General features: G+C 39.9%; 1 protein-coding gene across 1 annotated transcript; it reads right to left on the reverse strand.

Moving 5' to 3' along the window:
• Positions 1-24373: 24373 nt before the first annotated feature.
• Positions 24374-25978, reverse strand: LOC130982490 (uncharacterized acetyltransferase At3g50280-like). The gene has a single exon (XM_057906513.1). The coding sequence runs from the start codon at positions 25960-25962 to the stop codon at positions 24604-24606; it is 1359 nt and encodes a 452-aa protein (XP_057762496.1). The 5' UTR covers positions 25963-25978; the 3' UTR covers positions 24374-24603.
• Positions 25979-26460: the final 482 nt, after the last annotated feature.

Below are 26460 nucleotides of genomic sequence, written 5' to 3' on the forward strand. Positions count from 1 at the left end.
GTTAAACGCCAGAATGGGTACCATTCTGGGCGTTTAACGCCAGAAAGGTGGGGGGGGCCACAATTTTGTTTTCAAATCAGATTCTTTCAAACTTTCCTTTTCTCACCCATACTTTTCTACAAAATCACACTTCAATCATTCATCACTCACTTTCAAATCTTCAAAAATCAAAACCATTTTTCAAATCTATTTCAAAATAATCTCAAATCTTCTTCAAAAACTCACCCTTTTCTCAAATATTTTTCATATCTTTTCAAATTTCCTTTCAAATCTCTCTTTGTTTTCGAAATTCTCCTCCCCCCACTCTATAAATGAACGTTCCTCACCCCTCCTTCCTCACACCATTCGAATTCTCTCCCCCTCTCTCTCTATTATCTTCTTTCTTCTCTTTTTGCTTGAGGACAAGCAAAACCTCTAAGTTTGGTGTGCTTTTCCGTGATCACTAAGCCAAGATTCATCAATATCATGGCTCCCAAGGGAAAACAAACCAACTCAAGAGGAAAGAAAGAGACTAATCCAAAGAATCTTTGGAATGAAGAGAAGTTCTTAACCAAAGAACATGAAGACCATTATCACAAAATAATGGGTCTGAGGTCAGTGATCCCGGAAGTTAAATTTGATCTGAAAGAAGATGAATATCCGGAGATCCAAGAGCAAATTCGAAACAGAGGTTGGGAAGTTCTGACCAATCCTGAGACAAAGGTTGGAAGGAACATGGTTCAGGAATTCTATTCAAATCTGTGGCTAACAGATAAGCAAAGAATGACTGGAACCGCTTACCATACCCACAGAACCATGGTCAGAGGGAAAGTTATGTACTTCCATCTGGACAAAATAAGAGAAATCTTCAAACTACCTCAACTACAAGATGATCCTGATTCCTTTAATAGGAGGATGGTGAGAGTAGATAAGGGGTTGGATCAAGTTCTAGAGGACATATGCCTCCCTGGAACTAAGTGGATAACCAATTCTAAGGGTGTCCCAAACCAACTCAAGAGGGGAGACCTCAAACCAATTACAAGAGGTTGGCTAGACTTTATTGGGCGTTCCATATTGCCCACTAGCAACCGTTCTGAGGTCACCATCAAGAGAGCAGTGATGATTCACTGCATTATGCTTGGAAAAGCAGTGGAGGTGCATCATGTGATTGCTTGTGAGATCTACACAATTGCAAATAAGAATTCCACTGAAGCCAAATTGGCCTACCCAAGCTTGATCTCCTTGCTCTGTAAAGAGGCTGGGGTAAAGATGGGAGTAGATGAGTTCATACCCATTGAACATCCAATCACCAAGAAGTCAATGGAAGGACAAGTGCAAGACAACTCTATCAAGAGGAGGGCGCGTGAGTTCCTCCCTGAATTCCCTGAAATTGGCTACTGGGCCAGCCTAGAAGCATCCATCAACAAGCTGCAAGAGACTATGGAGCAACTGAAGGAAGAACAGCAGAATCAGAACTGCATGATCTGCAAATTGCTGAAGGAACAAGAGAAGCAGGGGCGTGAAATCAAAGAACTGAAGCGCCAAAAGCTCTCCTCTCAAGCTGAGAGAGCATCCACTTCTCAAAATCAAGGTTGTTGAGTCCTAACTCTGTGAAACCTCTATCATTAGGAGCCTCTGTTTTTCGTTTTTTTTATTATTATTATTTTTTTCCTTTATTTTTAGTCTCATCTTATATCTATATTTGAGTCTTGTTCTTAATTAATAAAATTAATAAAGTTTATGCCTTAAAGCTATGAATGTCCTATGAATCCATCACCTCTCTTAAAAGAAAAATGCTTTAATCACAAAAGAACAAGAAGTACAGGGTTTCAAAATTTATCTCTGAAACTAGTTGAATTAGTTTGATGTGGTGACAATACTTTTGTTTTCTGAATGAATGCTTAAACAGTGCATATGTCTTTTGAATTTGTTGCTTTGAGAATGTTAAAATTGTTGGCTCTTGAAAGAATGAGGAGAAAGAGAACTGTTATTGAGGATCTGAAAAATCATCAAATTGATTCTTGAAGCAAGAAAAGCAGTGAAAAAAAAAAATTTCAAAAAAAAAAAAAAAATTTCGAAAAAAAAAGAGAAAAAGAAAGGAATAAAGTTGTGATCCAAGGCAAAAGAGTGTGCTTAAGAACCCTGGACACCTCTAATTGGGGACTTTAGCAAAGCTGAGTCACAATCTAAAAAGGTTCACCCAATTATGTGTCTGTGGCATGTATGTATCCGGTGGTAATACTGGAAGACAGAGTGCTTTGGGCCACAGCCAAGACTCATACACTAGCTATGTTCAAGAATCAATATACTTAACTAGGAGAATCAATAACACTATCTGAGTTCTAAGTTCTTATAGATGCCAATCATTCTGAACTTCAAAGGATAGAGTGAGATGCCAAAACTGTTCGGAGGCAAAAAGCTACTAGTCCCGCTCATCTAATTGGAACTATGTTTCTTTGATATTTTGGGATCTATAGTATATTCTCTTCTTTTTATCCTATTTTGATTTTCAGTTGCTTGGGGACAAGCAACAATTTAAGTTTGGTGTTGTGATGAGCGGATAATTTGTATGCTTTTTGGCATTGTTTTTAGTATGTTTTTAGTATCTTTTAGTTAGTTTTTAGTATATTTTTATTAGTTTTTAATTAAAATTCACTTTTCTGGACTTTACTATGGGTTTGTGTGTTTTTCTGTGATTTCAGGTATTTTCTGACTGAAATTGAGGGTCCTGAGCAAAAATCTGATCCAGAGACTGAAAAGGACTGCAGATGCTGTTGGATTCTGACCTCCCTGCACTCAAAGTGGATTTTCTGGAGCTACAGAAGCCCAATTGGCGCGCTCTCAACGGCATTGGAAAGTAGACATCCTGGGCTTTCCAGCAATATATAATAGTCCATACTTTGTCCAAGATTTGATGGCCCAAACCCGCGTAGCAATCCGGCCTCAGAAATTCCAGCGTTAAACGCCGGAACTGGAATAAAAGTTGGAGTTAAACGCCCAAACTGGCATGAGAACTGGCATTTAACTCCAGAAAAGGTCTCTACACGAATTTCCTTCATTGCTCAGCCCAAGCACACACCAGTGGGCCAGGAAGTGGATTTTTCTGTCATTTACTCATTTCTGTAAACCTTAGGATACTAGTTTACTACTTATAGGACCTTTTTACATTGTAATCAGAACCTTATGACCTCATAACATTTTGTACACGTTTCTTTCCACAGTATGAGCCTCTAAACCCCATGGTTGGGGGTGAGGAGCTCTGCTGTGTCTTGATGGATTAATGCAATTACTACTGTTTCTTATTCAATCATGCTTGCTTCCATTCTAAGATAACACTTGTTCTTAATCCGGATGAATGTGATGATCCGTGACAATCATCATCATTCTCAACTATGAACACGTGCCTGACAACCACCTCTGTTCTATCTTAGATTGAGTAGTTATCTCTTGGGTTCTTTCATCGGAATCTTCGTGGTATAGGCAAGACCTGATGGCAGCATTCAAGAGAATCCGGAAGGTCTAAACCTTGTCTGTGGTATTCTGAGTAGGATTCAATGATTGAATGACTGTGACGTGCTTCAAACCTGTAACCTACTGGGCGTTAGTGACAGACGCAAAAGAGTGATTCTATTCCGGTAGAGGAGGGAACCAAACCGGTGATTGGCAGCACTGTGACAGAGTGTGTGCATTAGCTTTCACTGCGCGGATGGGAGGTAGCTGCTGACAACAGTGAGACCCTACACGAGCTTGCCATGGAAGGAGACATGCGTGTTTGATGAAGAAGATAGTAGGAAAGCAGAGATTCGGAAGATGGAGCATCTCCAAACCTCAACCCATTCTCCATTACTGCAGTACAAGTAACCATTACATGTTCTTTTGCTTCTTACAATCAATCCTGATAATTTCTGATATCCTGACTAAGATTTACAAGATAACCATAGCTTGCTTCAAGCCGACAATCTCCGTGGGATCGACCCTTGCTCACGCAAGGTATTACTTGGACGACCCAGTGCACTTGCTGGTTAGTTGTGCGGGATTGCAAAAGTGTTATTGCAATTTCGTGCACCAGTAAGCCACGTGTTGCTGTTCGAAATCTCAGCCCTTATTTTTGAGTTTCATGGGTTAAATGTTGAGATTTTGGGTTCTTTGATGTTATAGGACCCAACTCTCTTGAAGGAGAAGGTTAATCTTGTCTCCTTGGACCTTGGAGGTGGTAAGATTCTCAACCCTAGTGTGATTTTGTGATTTTATGATGTTTGGGTTTTGAGATGTTGTGTATGGGTATAATGGTTGTGGCTTAGGTTGTGTATATGTGAATATTGGAGCTTGATTGGTGACTTTGAAAAGCTTGGAAAGGGTTTGGTGGTGAAAAATCTGTTCTTGGAGGTGTTGAGGCCTTGAGAGCTTGTGGTTAAGTGGTTTGGAAGTGCTCCGGTGGAGCTTGGGAAATTCGGCTAAGGTATGGTTTCGGTTTCCCGTATCTAATATGTAATGTGGTAGGAAATACTTAGACTAGAGGCCCTAAGATAGGCATTGAATGGTTGATGTTGTTGAATGATTGAGATATATGATGTGGTCATATATGTGATGATGATTATTGATGCCTTGGTGGTATGATGTATGGGAAATATGCATGTTGTGATATATGCTTGATGATTGGTTATGGTTGAATTGTGGGTTGAACCATGTTGATGGTGAATATGATATTGATTATGTACAATGGTGATTTATTGGAATTGATGTTGTTGAGAATTGGCATGAGGAGTAGTATATGATATGTCAATATGTTTGAGTTGAGCCACTTGGGTGAAGTGGGCTAAAATGATGAGTTAGTGATTTGGTATATTGTGGTTATGTGTCAATGTGTGAGTTGAGGAGGCTTGATGTTGAATTTGATACATTTGATTGATTTCAAAGAAAAGGGATGAAATTGGCATGTTTTGATTGATTTTGAAAAGAGTTAAAAATGGTTTGTTTTGAAAATGGCATATTGTGGTTTTGTATGAAAATATGGTTTTTGGGCATACTTTGACGGGACATAACTTGGACTACGGATCTCCGTTTTGTACCAAATCTGTTTAGAAATGAAATTGGATCCGGGATGTCCATGCCGTTCGAAGAACGGGTGAAAAACGATTTAAAATGAGGAAGTTATGTCCGTCGGAAGATTGGGGTCTAAATCTGTGAAATTCTGCAGCTTTTTAACTTAGAAAATTTTTAGCAGAATGACCCCTTGCGCGTGGGCGCACCTGGCGCGTGCGCGCCGATCTTCCGAGAAGTGCCATCCACGCGTGCGCGTGATGTGCGCGGGCGCGCCGATTGTGCTGCACCCAATGCCCAGCCATTTTCCAGAGAGTTATGCCAGAACTGTGCCGGTGTTGTGCCTGGGGCACGAGAACACCCGCGCGTACGCGTGGTTGACGCGTGCGCGCCGATGGGCAAGTTTGGTATCCACGCGTTAGCGTGCATGACGCTTACGCGTCGATGAGTTTTTAAGGCCATCCACGCGTGCGCGTGGAGTGCGCGTACGCGCGGCCCTGTTTTCATCCCAAAGTTGATTTTTGAGTTTTAAAAGCCAAATCTCATACTTCTAAGCCTCCGATCTCACCATTTATGTCTTAAATCATTATGGCATATCTAGCTATTAAAAGGGGCTAGTGAATGAGGTAACTTGCGAGTGAAGCAAGGGGAATATGAATGATCAATGAGGATCAAGATGATTATGTGAGATGCGGAGGATGGTGGTGGAAGTGCTTGTGATGCCATGGGCCGAAAGGCTATAATTGTTAATGAAATGGCTGGTTATGGATTTAACCGTGAGCCGGAATAGCTGTGTATGCTATGAATATTGGCTGGTTCTGGATTGAACCGTGAGCCGGAATGGCTGATATGGATGTTGATCCATGGATGAGAATTCATGCATGTTGATGCTGAATTATTGATAATTGTGAAATTGCACTTCCACTATCTGAGGTACGAGTTTCCTTGGGTAGTAGCAGTGGCTAGCCACCACGTGCTCCAGGTTGAGACTCGAAGCTCTGTTAACCCTATGTCGTAAGTGTGGCCGGGCACTGTGAAAGGCCCGGATGAGCTCGAACCCCCGTAAATATTCACCAGTGAGGGTGATGGATATGGATCATGTTTATGATCAAGTTTATAACGAGTATAACTCGAGTTTGGGGATGCACGACAGAGGGACAGTCCAATGGTTAGCGACCAGGACTTGTCGGGTTGGCTATATAACCGACAAGATGATATCATCGGCCACTAGGGACAGGCATTCATCATATGCATACTATGTGAATTGTTTGAGATTGCCTATTTGACTGCATATTACTTGCTAATTGTCTAAATGTCTTAACTGCTCCTATTTGTATATTCTTGCCTGATATAACTGTGTTTGTTACATTATACTCCTGCTGGTGGTTGGGAGGTGAGAAGGAATTGGAAAGGGAAGTATTAGTTAGACTGAAGAATCTTTGGTCAGATGCCCTTATATGGTTTAGCTTGTTTATAAGCTTTGATATTATCTGGAGGAAGTTCTAGGATTGCCTTTGGCTTTCCTCTATTATTATGTATTATATATGTGGAAGCTGTTACCATGCTGGGGACCTCTGGTTCTCACCCATGCGGATTTTGTGGTTTTCAGATGCAGGACGTGAGGTTTCCCGTTAAGACATGCTGGAGACTTCTACCTTTGCGAAGATCCTTTGTTCTCGGGACTATGTTTTTGGTTTATATGTTTTGCTTAGATACTTTTATCTCCATTAAATAATACAAACTGTGATGACTCCTCTTTTGGGAGATTTTGGAGAATAGGTTTTATGTATTTGTGTCCCTTTGGGTTTCCTTTGGGGTTTTCCTTATTTTATCATATGTATATATTGCTACGCTCGGACCGGTTATCTTCGCAGCCGGATCTTGAGTCTTGATATTCCTGTTTTTGGCACTCCCTTGTATATATATAATCTCGCGTTGGTTTATCCTTGTTCGTTACGTTATCGATCGGAGTGATGCGCTTTTGAGTTGCGTTTTTTTTTGTTTACCCTTTTTTTTCTACAAAGGCTCCTAGTTATAATCAATCATTCATACTACTATACGTACTAGATTTTTATTTTAGAGGTCGTAATACCTTGCCATCTCTGAATTATGACTTAAGCATAAGGCTCTGTTTGGTAGGGTGTTACACGGAAGACCAATGGTTCAGCGACGCCCCGGAAAACCCCCCCATGGTCATAACGGCCAGAGTGGGAACCTGCCTCGTCAAACGGATCCTCGTCGACACAGGAGCTGATTCAAATATCATGTTCCGCAACGTGTTCGACGCACTAGGGCTAAAGGATGCCGACCTGACGACTCACCAACACGGGGTTATCGGGCTAGGCGATCACTTCATCAAACCGGACGGAGTCATATCCCTACCAATCTCGGTGGGGCAAATCCAAGGCCGAAGATCGGCGATGGCCGAGTTCGTAATCCTCCGAGATTCCACAGCCTACAACATCATCTTGGGAAGAAAAATAATCAACGATTTTGAAGCCATAATCAACACCAAGCTGCTAGTTATGAAGTTCGTTACCGATGACGGATCCATAGGCACCATAAGGGGAGACCTCGAGACGGCGGTCGCTTGTGACAACGCCAGCCTTTCCCTTCGAAAGAAGTCCAAGGAAGCATCCGGCGTGTTCCTAGCCGACCTTGATGCCAGAGTGGATGACAAGCCGAGGCCAGAACCAGAAGGGGACCTGGAGAAGTTTAGAATCGGTGACGAAGAGGAAAAGTTCACATTCGTTAACAAGAACCTCCCACATGAGCTGAAGGAACCTTTGATTGAAATGATAAGGGCCAACAGGGACTTGTTCGCCTGGACACCAGCCGACATGCCAGGCATAGATCCAAAAATCATCTCACATCATCTAGCCGTCAAGGCGGAAGCACGCCCAGTGGCTCAACGAAGGAGAAAGATGTCGGCGGAAAGAGCAGAGGAGGTAGCCAAGCAAACGGCCAGCCTCCTAGAAGCAGGCTTCATACAGGAAGTGGACTACTCGACATGGCTCTCGAATGTGGTATTGGTGAGAAAACACAACGGCAAGTGGAGAATGTGCGTGGACTACTCTGACCTTAACAAAGCATGCCCCAAAGATTGCTTCCCCCTCCCCAACATAGATGCACTCGTCGACGCAGCGACGGGATACCGGTATCTAAGTTTCATGGACGCCTACTCCGGTTACAATCAGATACCGATGCACCGTCCCGACGAAGACAAGACGGCGTTCATAACGCCAGGAGGAACTTTTTGCTATAAGGTAATGCCATTCGGCTTGAAAAATGCGGGGGCAACATATCAAAGGCTGATGAACAGGATATTCCACGACCTCATAGGGAAAACAGTTGAAGTTTACGTGGACGACATCCTGGCAAAAACAACACGACCTGACGACCTCTTGAACGACCTGGCAAGTGTATTTGCGTCCCTCCGCCAACACGGTATGAGGCTGAACCCCCTCAAGTGCGCCTTCGCCATGGAAGCCGGCAAGTTCCTGGGATTTATGATAACTCAGAGAGGGGTAGAAGCTAACCCGGAGAAATGCCAGGCAATACTCCAGATGAAAAGCCCGGGTTGCATCAAGGACGTCCAGAGGTTGGCAGGACGGTTGACCTCACTATCCCGATTTCTCGGAGCTTCGGCGACAAAGGCCCTGCCATTCTTTAACCTCATGAAGAAAGGGATGGCGTTTGAGTGGACACCCGCATGTGAAGAAGCCTTTCAACACTTCAAGGAAATCCTGGCGGCACCTCCCGTTCTCGGGAAGCCAAAGGACGGGGAACCACTATACCTATACCTCGCTATAACAAGCGAAGCCCTGGCCGCAGTTCTGGTACGGGAGGACGGGAAAGCTCAACAACCAGTCTATTTCCTAAGCAGGGCCCTGCAAGGGGCAGAATTAAGATATAGCAAGTTGGAAAAGCTAGCCTTAGCACTCCTAACTTCCTCGAGAAGGTTAAAACAGTACTTCCAAAGTCACCAAGTTGTCGTCAGAACGGACCAAGGGATCCGGCAAGTTCTCCAAAAACCCGATCTAGCGGGAAGAATGATGACTTGGTCCATCGAACTCTCCCAATATGACATACGGTACGAGCCCCGGCAAGCCATCAAGGCGCAGGCCATGGCGGATTTTTTAGTTGAAGTAACAGGAGACCCAAGCGAAGACACGGGTACACGGTGGAAGCTCCATGTGGACGGAGCCTCCAACCAGACCTTTGGAGGTGCCGGGATCATCCTGGAAAGCCCGATTGGGGTTGTATACGAACAGTCGGTCAGATTCGAGTTTCCCATCTCGAACAACCAGGCAGAATATGAAGCCCTTATAGGAGGCTTAACCCTAGCGGCAGAAGTCGGCGCGAGAAGACTGGAAATATGCAGCGACTCCCAAGTCGTCACTTCCCAAGTAAACGGTAGCTACCAAGCCAAAGACCCCTTGCTTCAGAAGTACCTGGAAAAGGTTAAAAGCTTGAGCCAAAAGTTCGAAGAGGTCACGGTCCACCACGTACCTAGAGAAAGGAACACAAGGGCAGACCTCCTGTCAAAGTTAGCTAGCACAAAGCCGGGAGAAGGGAACCGGTCTCTCATCCAAGGCATGACGAGAGAACTAGCGATCACACTGCACGTGACAAGCCTAGGTTCTTCATGGCTAGACCCCATCACCGACTTCCTAGAACACGGCAAACTCTCCAGTGATGAAAAGGACGCGGCAAAATTGAGAAGGGAAGCGGCCAAATACGCCGTCATCCAGGGACAGTTGTTCAGGAAAGGGCTCAACCAACCCCTACTGAAGTGCCTCCACCCCGATCAGACGGACTACGTCCTAAGGGAAGTCCATGAGGGCTGCTGTGGGCACCACATCGGAGGCAAGGCCCTAGCGAGGAAACTAATCCGAGCCGGATACTATTGGCCGTCGATGATGGCAGACTCCAAAGAGTTCGTCAAAAAATGCGTAAGGTGCCAACAGAACGCCAACTTTGCCAGGGCGCCGGCCTCCGAGTTAAGCTTGCTGACGACTTCTCGACCGTTCTCTCAATGGGGAGTCGACCTCTTAGGGCCTTTCCCAGTCGGCCCGGGGCAAGTCAAATACCTCATTGTCGCAATTGACTACTACACCAAATGGATAGAAGCCGAACCGCTAGCCAGCATATCCTCATCTAATTGCAGGAAGTTCATGTGGAGGCAGGTGGTAACGCGATTCGGGATACCGGAAGTCGTTATCTCCGACAACGGCACGCAATTTACTGATAAGAAGTTCGTGGAATTCCTCAACGGCCTGGGCATAAAGCAAAGGTTCTCTTCGGTAGAACACCCTCAAACGAACGGACAAGTGGAGTCCGCCAACAAGGTTATCCTTTCAGGGCTAAAAAAGAGGTTGGACAACAAAAAGGGTGCTTGGGCCGACGAGCTAGCATCGGTCCTCTGGTCTTACCGAACAACCGAGCAATCCTCCACCAAGGAAACTCCTTTCCGACTAACGTACGGGGTAGATGCAGTAATACCCGTAGAGATCGGTGAACCGAGTCCGCGGTTGCTTTTGAAAGGAGTAGAGGAAACCGTAGAAAAGGACCTGATAGATGAAGCCCGGGAAATGGCCCATTTGACAGAAACGGCGCTAAAACAAAGAATGGCTCTGCGCTACAACACCAAAGTGCTCAAGAGGGAATTCGAGCCAAACGACCTCGTCCTAAGGCGGAATGATATCGGCCTGCCGACCCCCGGAGAGGGCAAGCTAGCGGCAAACTGGGAAGGCCCCTACAGAGTCAAAAAGGTGATGGGAAAAGGAGCCTTTAAGTTAGAAAAGCTCGATGGCAAGGAGGTCCCGAGGACATGGAACGCGGACAACCTTAGAAGATTCTACTCCTAGAGGACGGAACGACATGCCGGCTAATCTAGCTAAGTAGTTAATTTGTCATTTGAACTTTATAGTAACTTTCAAGTCCTTTATGTGGTTACCGAATAAGATATACTTGTGCAAATTCTCCACCCTATTTTGTCTCCGCTTTTCAGATAAACCGTCTCGTCATGACTAACGACGACGTGCGACCCGGGACTGATCACCCCGGGAGATCATCAACTACCGTTGTAACAAATAACTACACGAAAGGCCACGGGCCGCCGGTATAAACGACTACAAGCCAAAAACGGTTAATAGGAACAATAACACGATCAGACGAATAAACGACAACTATAAACCAAAACGGTTAGAAACGATAACGCAATCAGACGAATAAGAAAAGGTTTATCGCGACAACACGAGCAAGCGACCAAAAAAGGTCATTGTTCACAAGCCAAAATAAAAACGGCTAAGATCAAATTGTTCACAAGCCAAAACGGCTAAAATCAAGATTATTCACAAGCCAAACAAAACGGCTAAACAAAAACTTTAAAACAAAGGATTCATCTCTTGGGGACATCGACAACTTGGCCATCCTTAATGACTTTACGAACGCCGATTGCCGATGTGTCGAACTCAGGAGCAATGACTTTGACCTGAGCCTTAAGAGCCTCTTCGGTCGCCAGAATCGCACCCCTCCCCTGTTTGACGACGTCTTTATACTTCGCCTTCCATGTCGCCAGTTCGGCCTCCACGGCCTGCTTCTCTTTCTCAACTTCGGCCACACGCTTCTGTGCCGCGCCGACCTGACCCTCCAAAGCCATTTCGCGCTCGACCAAACGTTCAACCGTCGTGTCCGACTCTTTCTGTTTTTTCTCAGCGGTTGTGGCCTTCTGTTCGGCGGCAGTAGCCTTCTGCTCGGCAGCGGTGGTTTTCTTCTCGGCGGCGTCCAATTTTTCCGAAGTTTGAGTCAATTGCTCCCGAAGGGTCTCAACTTCACTTTTTAGCTCATTGTTTGCCTTCCCGGCAGAATCCAACCTCCTGCGGAGAGACTCCATTCCGGACAGCTCGAACTCGGCCTTCCGAGCTATGACCGCGCCGCGCAGAAGAGTGCGGTACATCCACCTCGCCTGCCCGGCAAGAGATGACTCATGGAAATACTCCTCAGTGCCGGGAATCAGCTGGGAGTCTATGAAGTTCCCGGCGTCAAAATTCCTTTCCATGACAGTAAGGACACCCTCAGGGCTAGACGATGCCGTGGAGGCCTTCCTTTTTCTCTTCAGGGGGGGGACCTCTTCCACCTCTTCAACATCCGGATTAGGCACAGAACTCCCAGTGCCGATGACCTCGCGGAAAGGGGAGGCATGGACTGCCTTGCCGCCTTCAACCGCGGCACCTTGAGCCGAGGTGCCAATCTCGTCGGTTGCGGCCCTCTGCTCGGGAGCATCCTTGTCCTCTGGAGGAGCATCAGGCCCCTCGGGGGCGGGTTGCTCGTTACCCTCCTCGTCACCACCATCGCCTAGAAAGGTTTGAAACAAGTCGGGAAGACCCGTCACCGACGCAGACATATCCACTGCAGGAAAGCAAAGAAGGTCGGTTAATCACCACATGATATCAATAAAAGGAAAAAAGGTAAAGGGTAAAGTAAAAAGCTTCTCACAAATATAATTACGACCGGACTCCCGGTCACCCATGAGGAGGTGGGGATTTACTTGGTTCTTCCCAAAAACCGCCATCAACACCTCGGCAATCTGCCTATCCACCGCCGACATGCCTCTATAGGTTACCTTTATAAAAGTATTGGACCCTGCCCCGAAACTCCAATAAGTCGGGATGAGCCGTACCCCCTCCAAAGACAACCAAAAGGGATGACGACCTTTGACAGGGCGGACCTTAAAATATTTGTCCTTAAACCCATGGTAAGAATCTTCAAACAACCTGAAAATCTTCCGACCCTGGGCAGACCGGAAGGACATGAACCCTTTTTTGTGTTTCCCCTCCTTGGAAGGGTTTGTGAGGGTGAAGAAGAAGAGGAAAACATCCACGGACACCGGCAGTTCGAGATATTCACAGACCATCTTGAAACAGCGGATCGAGGCCCAACTGTTCGGATGCAACTGCGACGGTGACACGGAAATTCGATTTAAAAGCGCCATTTGAAAGGCTGAAAACGGAATACGAACTCCAACTTGAGTGAACATGGCTTTGTAGAACCAAATCCAGTCGGCGACCTGGCGGGGTTGGAAGTTGATTTCGTACAATCGCTTGTGAGGAGCCGGGACGAAAACGTCGTAATTGGCCTCCTCGTCAGTCCCACCGCACAAGTACCCGGCTTGTCGGAACTCGGTGAGCTCCTCCTCGCCCATTTGATTAGGCGAATCCTTCACGTCGGAAACGACCCAAGCATATGGATCGTACGCCGCGGGGTTAACGGAAGCCCGGGAAACCGTGCGAGCCATACCTACATGGGGGGACCATCCAGTCAGTCTAAGAGATCGGTTGCTCAGGCCGAATACAGACGCTACCCCTACGACTCCCCGACCAAGGCCAAACGAGACTAAAGCACGAAAAGAACAATAAAAAACCTACCCTGGAATGGTACTTTCCCCCCTAACACATCTAGTCGCAATCAAAAGGCTACGCAACAACAGCAAAAACCAAACAACAACGCGCAGAAATAATGCATAAAAGGGAGGTTGATTCGAAAGTTACCTAAATTGATGGAAAGAAGATGAAGTTGCAAGTCTGGGAAAATGCAGGAAGGATGAACAAAGACGCCACAGCAACACTCTGAGATCTTATGTCAAGTGAGAAGAAGGGGAGGAATGGAAAGTGTGGAAAAGTGCAGAAACACAAAACCGAACAGTTTAAAAACTGCTTCCCCTAAAGCGCGAATAACCTGGGGGCAGAATGGTCTTTTCAGCAAGGGTTTTTCACCCCATTATGAGCATTTAACGCTCGGCACGGGGAACGATGCGACGAAACGGTTGCTGGCGCAACCAAAGGACACGCACGCAGAGGGCACGTCCTTATCACGAACGGCCGACCAGACGACCCCAAGTGAGAGACAAGACAACACGCCATTGATAGCTTCCACGGCTACCATTGGCGCGTGGGGGCACTGTTACGGCCCGGCCCAAAGACCCGACGGGTCGACCCTGGCCCGAGCTCCACCCGACCCGACTCCTCGCCTTTCAAACGACCCGGACACGTGTCCTGTACGACCCACACGCGGCTGCAGGGCAATGTCCTGGGGAATATGGGCCTGACCTCACAAGGGGCCCACAATTGACATGTATATAAGGGGAAGATTGGCTCTTCCCCCGAGGTACGTCATATCTTTTCACCTCGTCATTCTGCCCGCCTGCACATCGCTGACTTGAGCGTCGGAGTGTCTTTGCAGGTGGCGCCCCCCTCATCTTCTCTCCAGGACGAGTGCTCGTCTGCTCAGCTTACCCGCAACCAGTGCGACCCAGACCAAGGCGTCCTCGCCCCCTCACTTGCACACCCGACCTATCCGGAACCCGACAACCCAACACATTTATATATTCACAGATAGATATAATAAAAAGATGGTTCTTAATTATTTATACGTTTATTTTGTTGCTAATTACGTAACTTTTGAGCCTTCAATTCATAAAATTTATTTTCTTTCGTACATTTTTACATTCGGTAATATTAGAAAAATAAAAAAAGTAATCAAAACTTGTTCAACGATTAATAAATACTAAATAAAAAATAAATTCTAGTTATTTTTGACTAATTTTTTTGTTATTAAATATTTTTGTTTTACGGTATATTAATGATTTTTTTGTTTTCATTTTTAGATTCAATAATATAAGAACTTATGGATTTATCATTTGGAATAAGTAACTCAATTAAATTGTGAAATATCTTCTATAAAAATAAGTTCAGAAAATTGAACCGTTCATTAAACCGCTTCAGTTATTAATTTAATTTATTGGTTCAATCGTAATTTAATTAAAAAATTATTTTTATAATAAAAGATAAATAAATATACTAAAACATAATTATAATTTAATATAAATTTTAAAATATTATCCAAATTAAAAATATTACACAACCATAATATTATAATCTCATCCAAATACAAACTCAAAACTAAAGTAAAATAACAAAAGAAACAACCAAAATACTCAGACAAAACAAGTATTGTTAATGCAACTTTTCATTCGCTGTTTATAAAGTAACATATCTCCAAGTTGGAATCAATTTTTTCCCATAGATTAGAAGAAATTTGTCATTGGCTATTATTAGAATCATGAGGATGGAGAGCTTCATTTGAAGCAAGAGAATTAGAACCAAGAGAATTAGAAGCTAAGTTATTCTCAGCAAATGTATTATTATTTCTAGATGCTTTTTGATTGATGCGCTGTTCATATCTAAAAATTATCAACTCAATAATAATTTAATAATATTACAGCAACCAAATCAATGTAAATCAGTAAATCACAAAATTATTGTTTAGTCTGTAGTAAAATTTGGACTTCTAATATATACAAAGTAATATGAAATTAATCACTACCTATAATAATGTACTTGTTATATATATATTTTATAAAGACAAAACTAATATAAAAATTTGATTATATTAATTCTCTAATATGATGTGAATACTATATTTTTCATTTGATACAAAATATGCAATGCAATTTATAAGAAAGAACGGCTAACATTATTTTCTAATTAAATAATGGTTTATGTGACATGAGAAATAAAGTTCTACTATTTTTTTTCTTAAATTTTTCGTGGTTCTCCTAACTTTACTGAACACTTATTATTTATACAATTCTCCACCTCGGTCACAATTTGATAAACTGACTCAAATTTTGAACGAACAAATTATAGAAGTCGTATCCGGTTGCATCATCTTGATAATGACTGCCTACATATCCCTTACTAGGATCAAACCAAACGCAGTTCCTTTAATCGCCATGTAATGCCTAATAGGAAATAATGTTGAGCAAATCCAAACAATACTGAAATTTATTTTCCGACACTACTTTAGTCAATATGTCTGTTGGGTTTTCGTTTGTGTATACCTTCACGAGAGAAATGTCACCTTTCTCTATAACATCACCCACAAAGTGATACCTAACATCATCGATATGCTTGGTACAAGCATGATGAACCTAATTTTTAGCCAAGTCAATCGCACTTTATCTATCACAGCTAAGATTCACACAATCTTGCTTAAAATCCAAATCATCTAGAAGACCCCTTAATTACAATGCCTCCTTCACCCCTTCTGCTACTGCCATGTACTCAGCCTCTGTAGTAGATAGTGCCACTGTAGCTTGTAACATCAATCGCCGACTAATCGGAGCACCATATATTTTATATACATAATTAGTTGTAGATCGTCGTCTATCTAGATCAACAGCATAATCAGAATCAACAAAATCGCTAATTTGACATGATAATTTTCCACCAAAGCATAAACCTATGCCAATGGTACCCTTCACGTACCTTAATATTGACTTGACTACTTTCCGGTGTGTCTTCCCCGAGTTTGCCATAAACTTGCTAACGACACTAACTGCTTGTGAAATGTCTGAGCGTGTGCATACTATAGCGTACATTAGGCTACCTATAGCACTTGCGTAAGGTACATTGTCCATGTAACTCTTATCTTCTGCTATAGTAAGAGATTATTTACCTAGAGCCTAAAATGTAGAGCCAATGGAGTCACCACCGGTTTAGCATTTTTCATCCCAAACCTTTCGATAACCCGTTCAATGTAGCCTTTTTGGCTCAAGAACAATTTTCAACTTGATCTCTCTCTTCTAATCTCTATGCCTAAAATTTTTCTCGCAACACCCAAATCTTTTATTTCAAACTCTTCACCAAGTTGAAACTTTAACCTATCTATCTCCACCTTGCTCTTGGAAGCATTGAGCATGTCATCCACATACAATAAAAGATAGATATAATCACCTCTAAGAAGCTTATGAGTGTATACACAACAATCATAGTTACTTCTAAAGAAACCTTGTTTTAAAATAAAGAAATCAAATCGCTTGTACAGCTGCCGAGGGGATTGTTTCAATCCATAAAGCGATTTCCTCAAGCGACAAACCTGACCTTCTTTACCCTCAACCTTGAAACCCTCAAGTTGATACATGTAAATTTCTTCCTCTAAATCACCGTGTAAGAATGTTGTCTTCACATCTAGTTGTTCTAACTCAAGATTACCATGAGCTACAAGACTTAAAAGCATCCAAATGGAAGTATGTTTTACCAGAGGAGAAAATATCTCATTATAATCAACTCTTTCTTTCTATGCGAATCTCTTGGCCACTAACCTAGCCTTGAATCTTGTACCATCCGATTTAGTAGGATCTTCTTTTCTTTTATACACCCATTTACAACCAATAGCAGTCTTTTCCATGGGCAATGGGACCACCTTCCATGTCTTATTTTTATGAAGAGACTGCATCTTTTCTTCCATTGCAACCAACCAACTCTCACTATCCTTGTCCTTGATAGCTTGTTTGAAGGTGATTGGCTCATCATCCTCCATCGAGAGTGCATACTCTACTAAATTTAACTGTCCATAATGCCTCAGAAGCTTATCTGACCCAAACTTCTGTACGAGTTTGTAATTCCTCTTTGGCCTAGTAATTGCCAAAGAATCATGTTTTTGCTGTTGTAATACATGTGTATTTTCTCGCTGAATCTCCTCATGATCAAGTTCATCGTCCTCCTCATCTTCGTGAGTAGCATTAAGATGCTCCACTTAAACATGATTAGAGTCTATTGATTGGTTTTTAGACTCTATCTCCACCACTTGAGCGTTTATAGTTTTTCCAACATCACCATCATCTGGCATCATAATTTTAGACAAAGCTACCATGGATCTTTTATTAAAGGTCACATCCCTGCTGATTACAAACTTAGAATCACTTACGCTCCAAAGATGATAGCCTTAAACCTCTCTTGGATACCCCAAAAGATTGCCTTCTTAGCTCTTTCATCAAGCTTATTGTCTTTGACATGATAATAAGTCGTGCATCCAAAGACTCTGAGTTTCTTGTAATCTACATTTTCCCCTGACCACGCCTTATAAGGTATGTCTCCATCTAAAGAAAAATGTGGAGATCGATTCACTATGTAGCACGCTATAGCAACTGACTCAGCCCACCATTCTCTGCCTAACCCAGAATTAGAGCGCATACACCTTGCCTTCTCAAGTAGTGTACGATTCAGTCTTTTTGCGACTCCATTCTGTTATGGTATGTCTCTAATTGTCCAGTGTCTCATAATGCCTTCCTGATCACATAATTTCTTGAAAGCTCCATCTGTATACTCTGTGCCATTATCAGATCATAGAGTTTTTAGCTTCCCACCTGTTCTGTTTTCAACCATTGCTCTCCATCGCTTAAAAGTGTCGAATACCTCATTCTTATGCTTGAGGAAGTAAATCCAAGCATATCTTGAATAATCATCAACAAACGTAATAAAGTACCTGGAACCACCCTTGGAAGTAACTTTAGTCAGACCCTAAACATCAGTATGCACATAGTCTAATAACTCTTTTTTTTTGTGTTTGCTTGTAGAAAATTTTACCCTGTGTGCCTTTTCATATACACAGTGTTCACAAAACTCAATTTGTGGTTTCTTCATATTTTTCAGCAAACCTTTTTCGCTAAGCAATGATAAAGCCTTTTTCGACATATGTCCAAGTTGCATGTGCCAAATCCTCGTATAGTCTGTTTGGTCTTTACTTCCACCGATTTCAACTGCTAGCTCACTTGTAACAGTTGTCCCCAAAAGAGGATAAAGATTACCATGACGAACCCCCTTCATTATTACCAAAGAACCACGAACAACTTTTAAAATCTCATTTTCAGCAACAATTTTGCAACCATTTTTCTCTAATAAATCTATAGAGATCAGATTTTTCCGAAAGCCAGGAATATATTTCACATCCTTCAAGGTTCTTACAACTCCATCATGCATCTTGATTCTTATAGTACCTACCCCTATAGTTTTGCAATCATGATTGTTGCCCATTAAAACTATGCCACCATTAGTGCATTGATAGGTAGTAAACCACTTTCTATCTGGACACATATGGTGAGAATCTTCAGAATCAAGCATCCACTTACCGGATATCTCGTAAGAATCATCTATTACACAGTAACAATCTTCATCATCATTTGAGACGTATCTTGCTTCTTGTTTTTCTTTTGAGTTGTCGTTGTTCTGTTTCTTAGAATTTATCTTCTTATTTGGACAATTTGCTTTAAAATGTCCAGACTCACCATATTTAAAGCATGTTCTTTCCGTGTGAGGCCTAGATTTTAGCCTAGACTTTCCACGCTTACCTTTTTCTCTTTCATTACTCCTCCCTCTAGTTGCAAACAATCCTTGTGCTTGATCATTATACTCTCTTCCATTTGAAAATGACATTACACTCGTAGCAACCTTACGTAGGTTATCCGCTAAAAGTGATGTCCTCGTCTCGTCCATGGTTAGAGTGTCACCCACCAACATCAAAGTCTGCACCAAATTTTTATAGGACTTCGAGAATGAAAGTAATAATATAAGTGTCTGATTCTCATCACCAATCTTCACATCTATATCCTTTAATTTTGATATAATCCTACCAAACTTATTGATATATTCTCGGATTGAGGTGCCTTCCTCCATCTTGCATGTATACAATTTGGATTTTAAGTATATCCTGTTAGTTAGAGTCTTTGTCATGAAATTACTCTCTAACTTTAACCAGACGCCTGCTGCAGTTGCTTCTTCATTCACCAAGAAAGCAACATCTCTCTCAAGGCATAAGATTATCACAGCCCATGCTTCAATATCTAATTCTTCCTAATCGTCGTCTTTCATATCCTCTGCTTTTTTCTCTTTTCCCGCTAGTGTCTTGTGTAATTTCTGTGATATAAGCAACTTTTTCATCTACATCCTCCAATAGAAAAAATTATTTTTTTCATTAAACTTCTCGATTTCATATTTGCATACTTTGACATTTCCACTAATAGAAGCCATTGTATTCAAACTTGAATTTTACCACTCAAATAATGAATAATATAATATTGGCTCTGATACCAATTGTTGAGTCTGCAGCAAAATGTAGACTTCTAATAAATACTAAATAATATGAAATTAATCACAACCCACAATAATGCACTTAATATATATTTTGTAAAGACAAAACCAATATGAAAGATTGATTATATTAACTCTATAATATGATGTGAATACTACATTTTTCATCTGATACAAAATATGCAATGCAATTTATAATTCTTGAAACAACTAAAGAAAGAACGGCTAACATTGTTTCCTAATTAAAGAATGGTTTATGTGATCTGAGAAATAAAGTTCCACTATTTTTTTCTTAAATTTCTCATGGTTCTTCTAACCTTACTAAACACATATCGTTTCTACAATTACAGAATCAATAAATTACTAGAACCTTAACATCATCAATATAATATCAAGTAAATAACAGAATACACCAGAATCAAGATTCTAAGAACAATCATAAACCAAATCACACTATTGACAACAAGTCAACAATAATTAGAGAAGAAAATACAAAAATCACATATTCACAATCCTAAAAAATAAAAAAGAGTACCTTTGCGGCAGAACTGGAAGCACAGAGGTGAAGGAGCATCAGAAGGCTGGACGCGGCAGGACTAGAGAAAAGGTGGTCCAGACTGCCGCGAAATTGGAGAAAGAGGAGGGTAGAGCGTCGCAGAATTAGAGCAGAGAAGGGCTGGAGCACGGTGGAAGAGAACCGGTGAGGAGGAACAACTAACCACGGTGAAACAGAGAAGCAGCTATGCGACAAAGGAATGACAGACAATGAGAGACGATTTGCAGAGGCTTTGAGCAGTGGCGGAGACGAATGTGGTAGGGAAGGCGGCTCAAGCAGTTGTGACGACGGTGGTGACTGGACGGAGCAAGTGTGGAAGTGAGGGAGGAGCTCGAAAGATTATGGAAGTGTGCTCAAGGAAGTAGGGGATTAGGATTTTGACTTTTTCTATGAGTGGGTTCTTGCTTGGGGTTACCCTTTTCTTTTTTTTTTCTTCTTTTAAAGAACGAAACGACATAATTTTCGTTCAAAAGGTGAAAATCGGCTGGATTACGGTTCAATTTGACCGACCAATTTGCGATTGGTTCGACAGTTCAACAACAATTTTTAAATTTAACGCTTATAACTTTTAATCAAACTGCAAATTTCGTCGATTTACGATTCGACTGACTCTTGATAAAAATGATATTATTTGTCCGAGCTATAACAAAAATCTTAGTAATCTTCCATACAACAACTATATTAATTGAAAGTTGAGTTATAGCTGCATCTATAATAGAATATTTAAGGTAATAACTAGGCCTAAGCAATTAAAATTAATATAAATAATTTTTTCGACAACTAAACCAAAAATATTTTTCTTTATGAAATATAAAGGGGTCATTCATAAAACACTTATTGATATAAGCGTTAGATTGTCTATTTTTTCACTGTGATTTTATACTTTGCCAAGTAGCGTCTCAATCAGTAGTAGAGTAAGTTAAAGTTCATCTCACATTCATCCGGTAAAACTTGTTTTTAATTCCCGTTTAACAAAATTCTAGAAAACTCTATTTATATTATTTATTTTTTCTATATATATTTTTTTACAGTATAAAATATATTTTTATTATTTTATCAATTATTTTACTACTAAAAATATAAGTTATAAAAAAATAAAAAATTCCTCAACTAAAATATATAATAGAATGAACATAGTTGAAAATACATTTTTGGCATGTCTATATGTACGATTATTCCAATGACAAGGATGGCATGCATAAAAAACAGTCCTGTAATAATGAATTCTCCCCGACAATTATCCTTAAAACCACACACCAAATATAGAAATTGTCATCATTCGAAATTAATTCCACGAGAAGCTCCGGAATATCATTGATACTTATACACACGTCAGTGATTTATTAAAACAGTTTTGATACAGGTGTGAGGAATCAACATTTTTCTTATAATAAAAAGTTAATAAAGCAGTAAATGATTAATTTAAAGATATTATTAGGAGTAAAATTAATAAAAATAAATTTAACTAAATGTGCGTAAACTGGAAAAATTTTAAATTTATTTAAAATGTTAATAATAGAATTAAAATAAATTAAATATTTAAAATATTTTTAGAAACAAATTTAAATATACTTTATCTTATATTATATTTTTTATTTAGCTATCCTTTTTTTATTTTTTTAGCATATTTATAAATATTAATTATATATTGACTAAAATACATACTGATATATTTACTCAGTGAATATCATTATTATTATTTCATCAATAATATTGATTGATGGTGAATATCAAAATCTTTTGGCAAGTAAGTTCAACTCAGATGGTGCTAGGTATTTAGCTATATATTGTTTCAGATAAGTAGCTAGGTAAAGGCTCAGAATTCTCCAGACTAGTCAAGATTACTTGTATAAGTACAAATATGAGGACCACACAAACAAGCAAGGATAGAACACGACGCACCCTTGATCGTTATTTTTTTCCTACTCATTATATATTTATCATTTTTTATTGTCATATAATGTAGGTAAGATTGGTCCACACTTTACCCTATTGATAAGAGTGTCAAAGGAGAATTCTAGTTATCAATAACTTGATAATTAATACAAGGCGTATATATGATCAATTCGTTCCCCCTAAAAATAGTATTGTTGGTAAGATATTAGGATAAGTGTAGCAAATTCATGGTTTATAAAAACTAATATAAAAAATAGTGAAATACGAAGAATAATATATGGATCCAGAGAAAGGGGGCAATGGCTCCAAATTTTATTTTTTCCTTTTTTTTTCGTAAGTTGCTCTAAAATTTAGTCTAATCTCTCTTAAAATTTGTATTTCTTTTCTTATTATTACGAAATTAATTTTTATCCTTTTCTGAATTTAATATAGCTCTATCTCTAATATAGTATATCAACAAATAGAAAGAATAGACACACAAAAAAATAGAAAGAAAAAAAAAAAACAAAAAGTATGTATTTCCCAAAGGAACAGCCTCGGCCCTCATGTCGTGGCAACCTTATTACTACCATGCTGCTGCTCCTGCATGATGATGATGATTATTATTATTATGAGATGAGTTATCCATGCACTATTATTATATGATGGCTTGAGTTTTGTTTTGTAATACAAAGCACGCACTTTATTGAGTTCTCGTGTCCGCGTGTTGGATATATTTTGGATATTAAAAAAATTAATTTATATTTTAATATCAATAAAATATCAAAATATTATTATAATTTATCTAAAATATACTTTTATATTTTATAAGTATATATGTCCCCGTAGCAAATAAAATTTTAAAATTTATATGTAAGTGTCGATTCAGTATCCGTGCATCATAAAATTTTGTTTTTTGCTTTTCTTTTTTCTTGACTATTATTGTTCTATACTCCCGCATGGACAGTACGCCAAAGAAGAAGAAAACGTGTAGGTATAAAACTTCGAGTTAGTTGCCAGCAAAATATTAATCCAACCGCGTTCATATATATATATATATTGTAGAAAATAAAAATCAATAAGAGAAAACAAAAAGTCGCATTTTTTTTTCCGAATGGTGGTTGCTACGAAAATATTTTGATAGGAAAATAATATTTTAAATAGTTAGATTGTCTTGATATATTTGATTAATTGTATTTACTAAATCGTTTAATGGTTCACAGTAATACATTTATATAAAAATATTTTTATAGAAGTAACTATCTTTTTTAATTTTGTTTTTATCTGATTTTTATATGTGCACGATCACTGTTTTTGCATATACATTTTTTGTATATATTTTATTTTTAATATTAAAATTAATAGATAAAAAGTGAAAAAATTAAAAATTATATCATAAATAAAGTATAATTAAAAAATTGTATAAAACGAATTGTTCAAGTATCATTTTCCATTTAGAGATGGACCATACCAAGGGAGGCAGATCATAAATCCATGTGGCAGCTGAGCATGATTTGATCGATATTATAAGTGGTACAAAGTATTCCATTTGTCTTTTCTTTAAGAATTAGTCAATGCTAATATATTAGTAAAATTTATTATTTTTAATTAATATTTAATTAATAATATTTAAAAATATTTAAAAGTATTGATTAATATAAAATTAAATTATTGACCTTGAAATTTTTTTATATTTAAAAATATTAGTTAAATATATGATGTTGGGATATTAAATTATTTACTAAAAGTGTAGATTAATATAAATTAAAATTCTTAATTTTAAATTTTGTAATTAAAAAATTAATTAAATATTGATAAAAAGCACAAAAAACATTTATTTTTTAATTTATTTACAAATAAATACCACTATTTATTATATTATTTTAATTTTTTTATAAATTTAAATTTTATTTAAAAATTTATTATTAATAAATTTATTATATACATAAAATGGATGAGATTCAAACATCCATACTTGTTATAACACCTGTAATGGTGAACTCAATTTAATGCAACTAATATATACGTACGGCAGAACACAAATTATTACTGAATACTGATCACTCGTTTTATTATTCATGATTGGATGTAATATGATGTTCGATCCACTTAGCTAACTTAGATCGATCCTGCACTTTATTCATCAATGACGAGGGGGTGGATGATTGACGAGTTAAACACTTAAACATAACATAATGACTTTAATTAATTGATAGAAACAGTTCAATTTGTTATTAGGCGGCGGAGCGAGACGGCATCCATGAATTCACAGTCATTACCCATAGCTTCCAATATCTCATAGGAAAGACAAACCTCAATGTCAACACCATCTTCCGCCCCAGCAAAAACCGTTATCTTACCATGGCTTTTGTTCCCCGCTCCGCTTCTCACCGCCACCGGTTTCCCCCACCCGAAATCATTCCCATAAACATCAAACCTTGGCGAACTGCTTGTCACTAAAGCATTGCCAGCCATGCCTCCCTCCGTCAGAAGCCTAGGGTTCTTCACCCAACCCCTATAATAACTCTTCATCTTCTCCTCCGTGTGCAAATCAACTATCTTTCTCATCTCCAACGCACCCTTTCCAAGCCCTCCTTCTAGAAGTTCTTTAACCTTCATGCTCACTGTTCCATCCTGCACCGCATTCCCAAAATAGTTTTCCGCCAATGCCGGACTCTTCATTCTCCCCCTACCACCTATCAGCAACCTGTAATTCACCTCTTCTTCGGGATCAAGACCCTGGTTCCGAACCACGGATCTCCACAGGTGAGTTAAAAGCGCTTGCAGCGAAGATATTTTGTTTTTGCTTTCGCCTTCAATTTCTGCCTTGGCTTTTGTCTTGAGTTCAGCGATCTTGTCTTTACTGAAATGGAAAACTCTCTCGCGTTGCAGTTCTGAGACGAAACCGTAGTAACCACTTTGGATCATTTTCTCCTTCGTCAAAGGAACCCGTATGGCAGACGCCGAGCAGCCATGGCCGCTGTCAAGGAACCAGCGTTCAAGCACGGGAGGCTTGGACAATTTTTCCGAACCACGTGAGATCTCAGCCCAAGAGTTCATGAAATGCCAAAAGGAAGTTCCGTCTCCAACAACGTGGTTCATGGTGCACCCGATGAAGTAACCGTCGTTGAGCTCCGTGACTTGAACCGCCAACAACGGCTTGGTTGTTCCTTCGTGGTTTCTAACCCTGTTGAGCGGGAACAAAGAGTGCACAAAGCGTGGAGTGTAAACGGAACTAACGATATCGTTAACGGAGTAGTCATCCGCAACTGCATGGACAAACAGCGCTCCGGAGTTGTTGCAAATAACGGAAACGGAGGAAGTGTTGTCGTCGTGTTCCGTAACGGAAAGGCGGCCGGCAAGCGGTGGGAAGAAAGAAAGGGTGGATGAAAGGGAATGTTTGAGGTGTTGGATTATGATCGGTGGAGTGACCGGGTCGTTACGGTAGAGGAGGCCCTTTTGAATGGGATCAACTAGGAGGAGTTGGAGATCCCATGGAGTTAACTGAATCTCCTCCTCCACCGTTGAAGCTTTGTTTGCTGCATGGATTGTACTTGTTGAAATGACTTTCACACTTGCCATATTATGTGTCACAAAATCTAAATATGTTTATGATGTTTCGTCATAGACTTAGTGGGATATATATATGAGAAATTATATTCGTTTTTTAAAAGAAAAATGGAAATTAAACCATATTTTGATTTGATTTTTATCTTATTTTATTTTATTTTTGTGTGAAGCGGATGTGGGGTTAAGCTTTAGACTATTTAGAGTTAGCGGATGAACGTATACCTTGCGTTTGGTTATAAAAATAAAACAAGATAAGATAAGATATAAAGAGTAGATATATAAAATTAGTGTTATTATATTTTGTTTAATGATAATTTAAATATAAGAAAAAATAAATTATTAAAATTTAATTTATTATTTTTTTATGAATTTCATTTTGATACATTATCGTAAAAGTACACGTATATTTAATGACGTAACATTATATTATTCAAAATAATTATTATTTTTATTGATCGTGTGAATAATCATAAAAAATAAATATAATTATATAATTGTGTAAAATATTTT

Source organism: Arachis stenosperma, chromosome 5 (assembly GCF_014773155.1).
Source record: "Arachis stenosperma cultivar V10309 chromosome 5, arast.V10309.gnm1.PFL2, whole genome shotgun sequence".
Lineage (NCBI taxonomy): Eukaryota > Viridiplantae > Streptophyta > Magnoliopsida > Fabales > Fabaceae > Arachis > Arachis stenosperma.

Coding starts and splice junctions, on each gene's coding strand:
- LOC130982490 (XM_057906513.1), bottom strand. CDS start 25,962: ATGGCAAGTGTGAAAGTCATTTCAACAAGTACAATCCATGCAGCAAAC.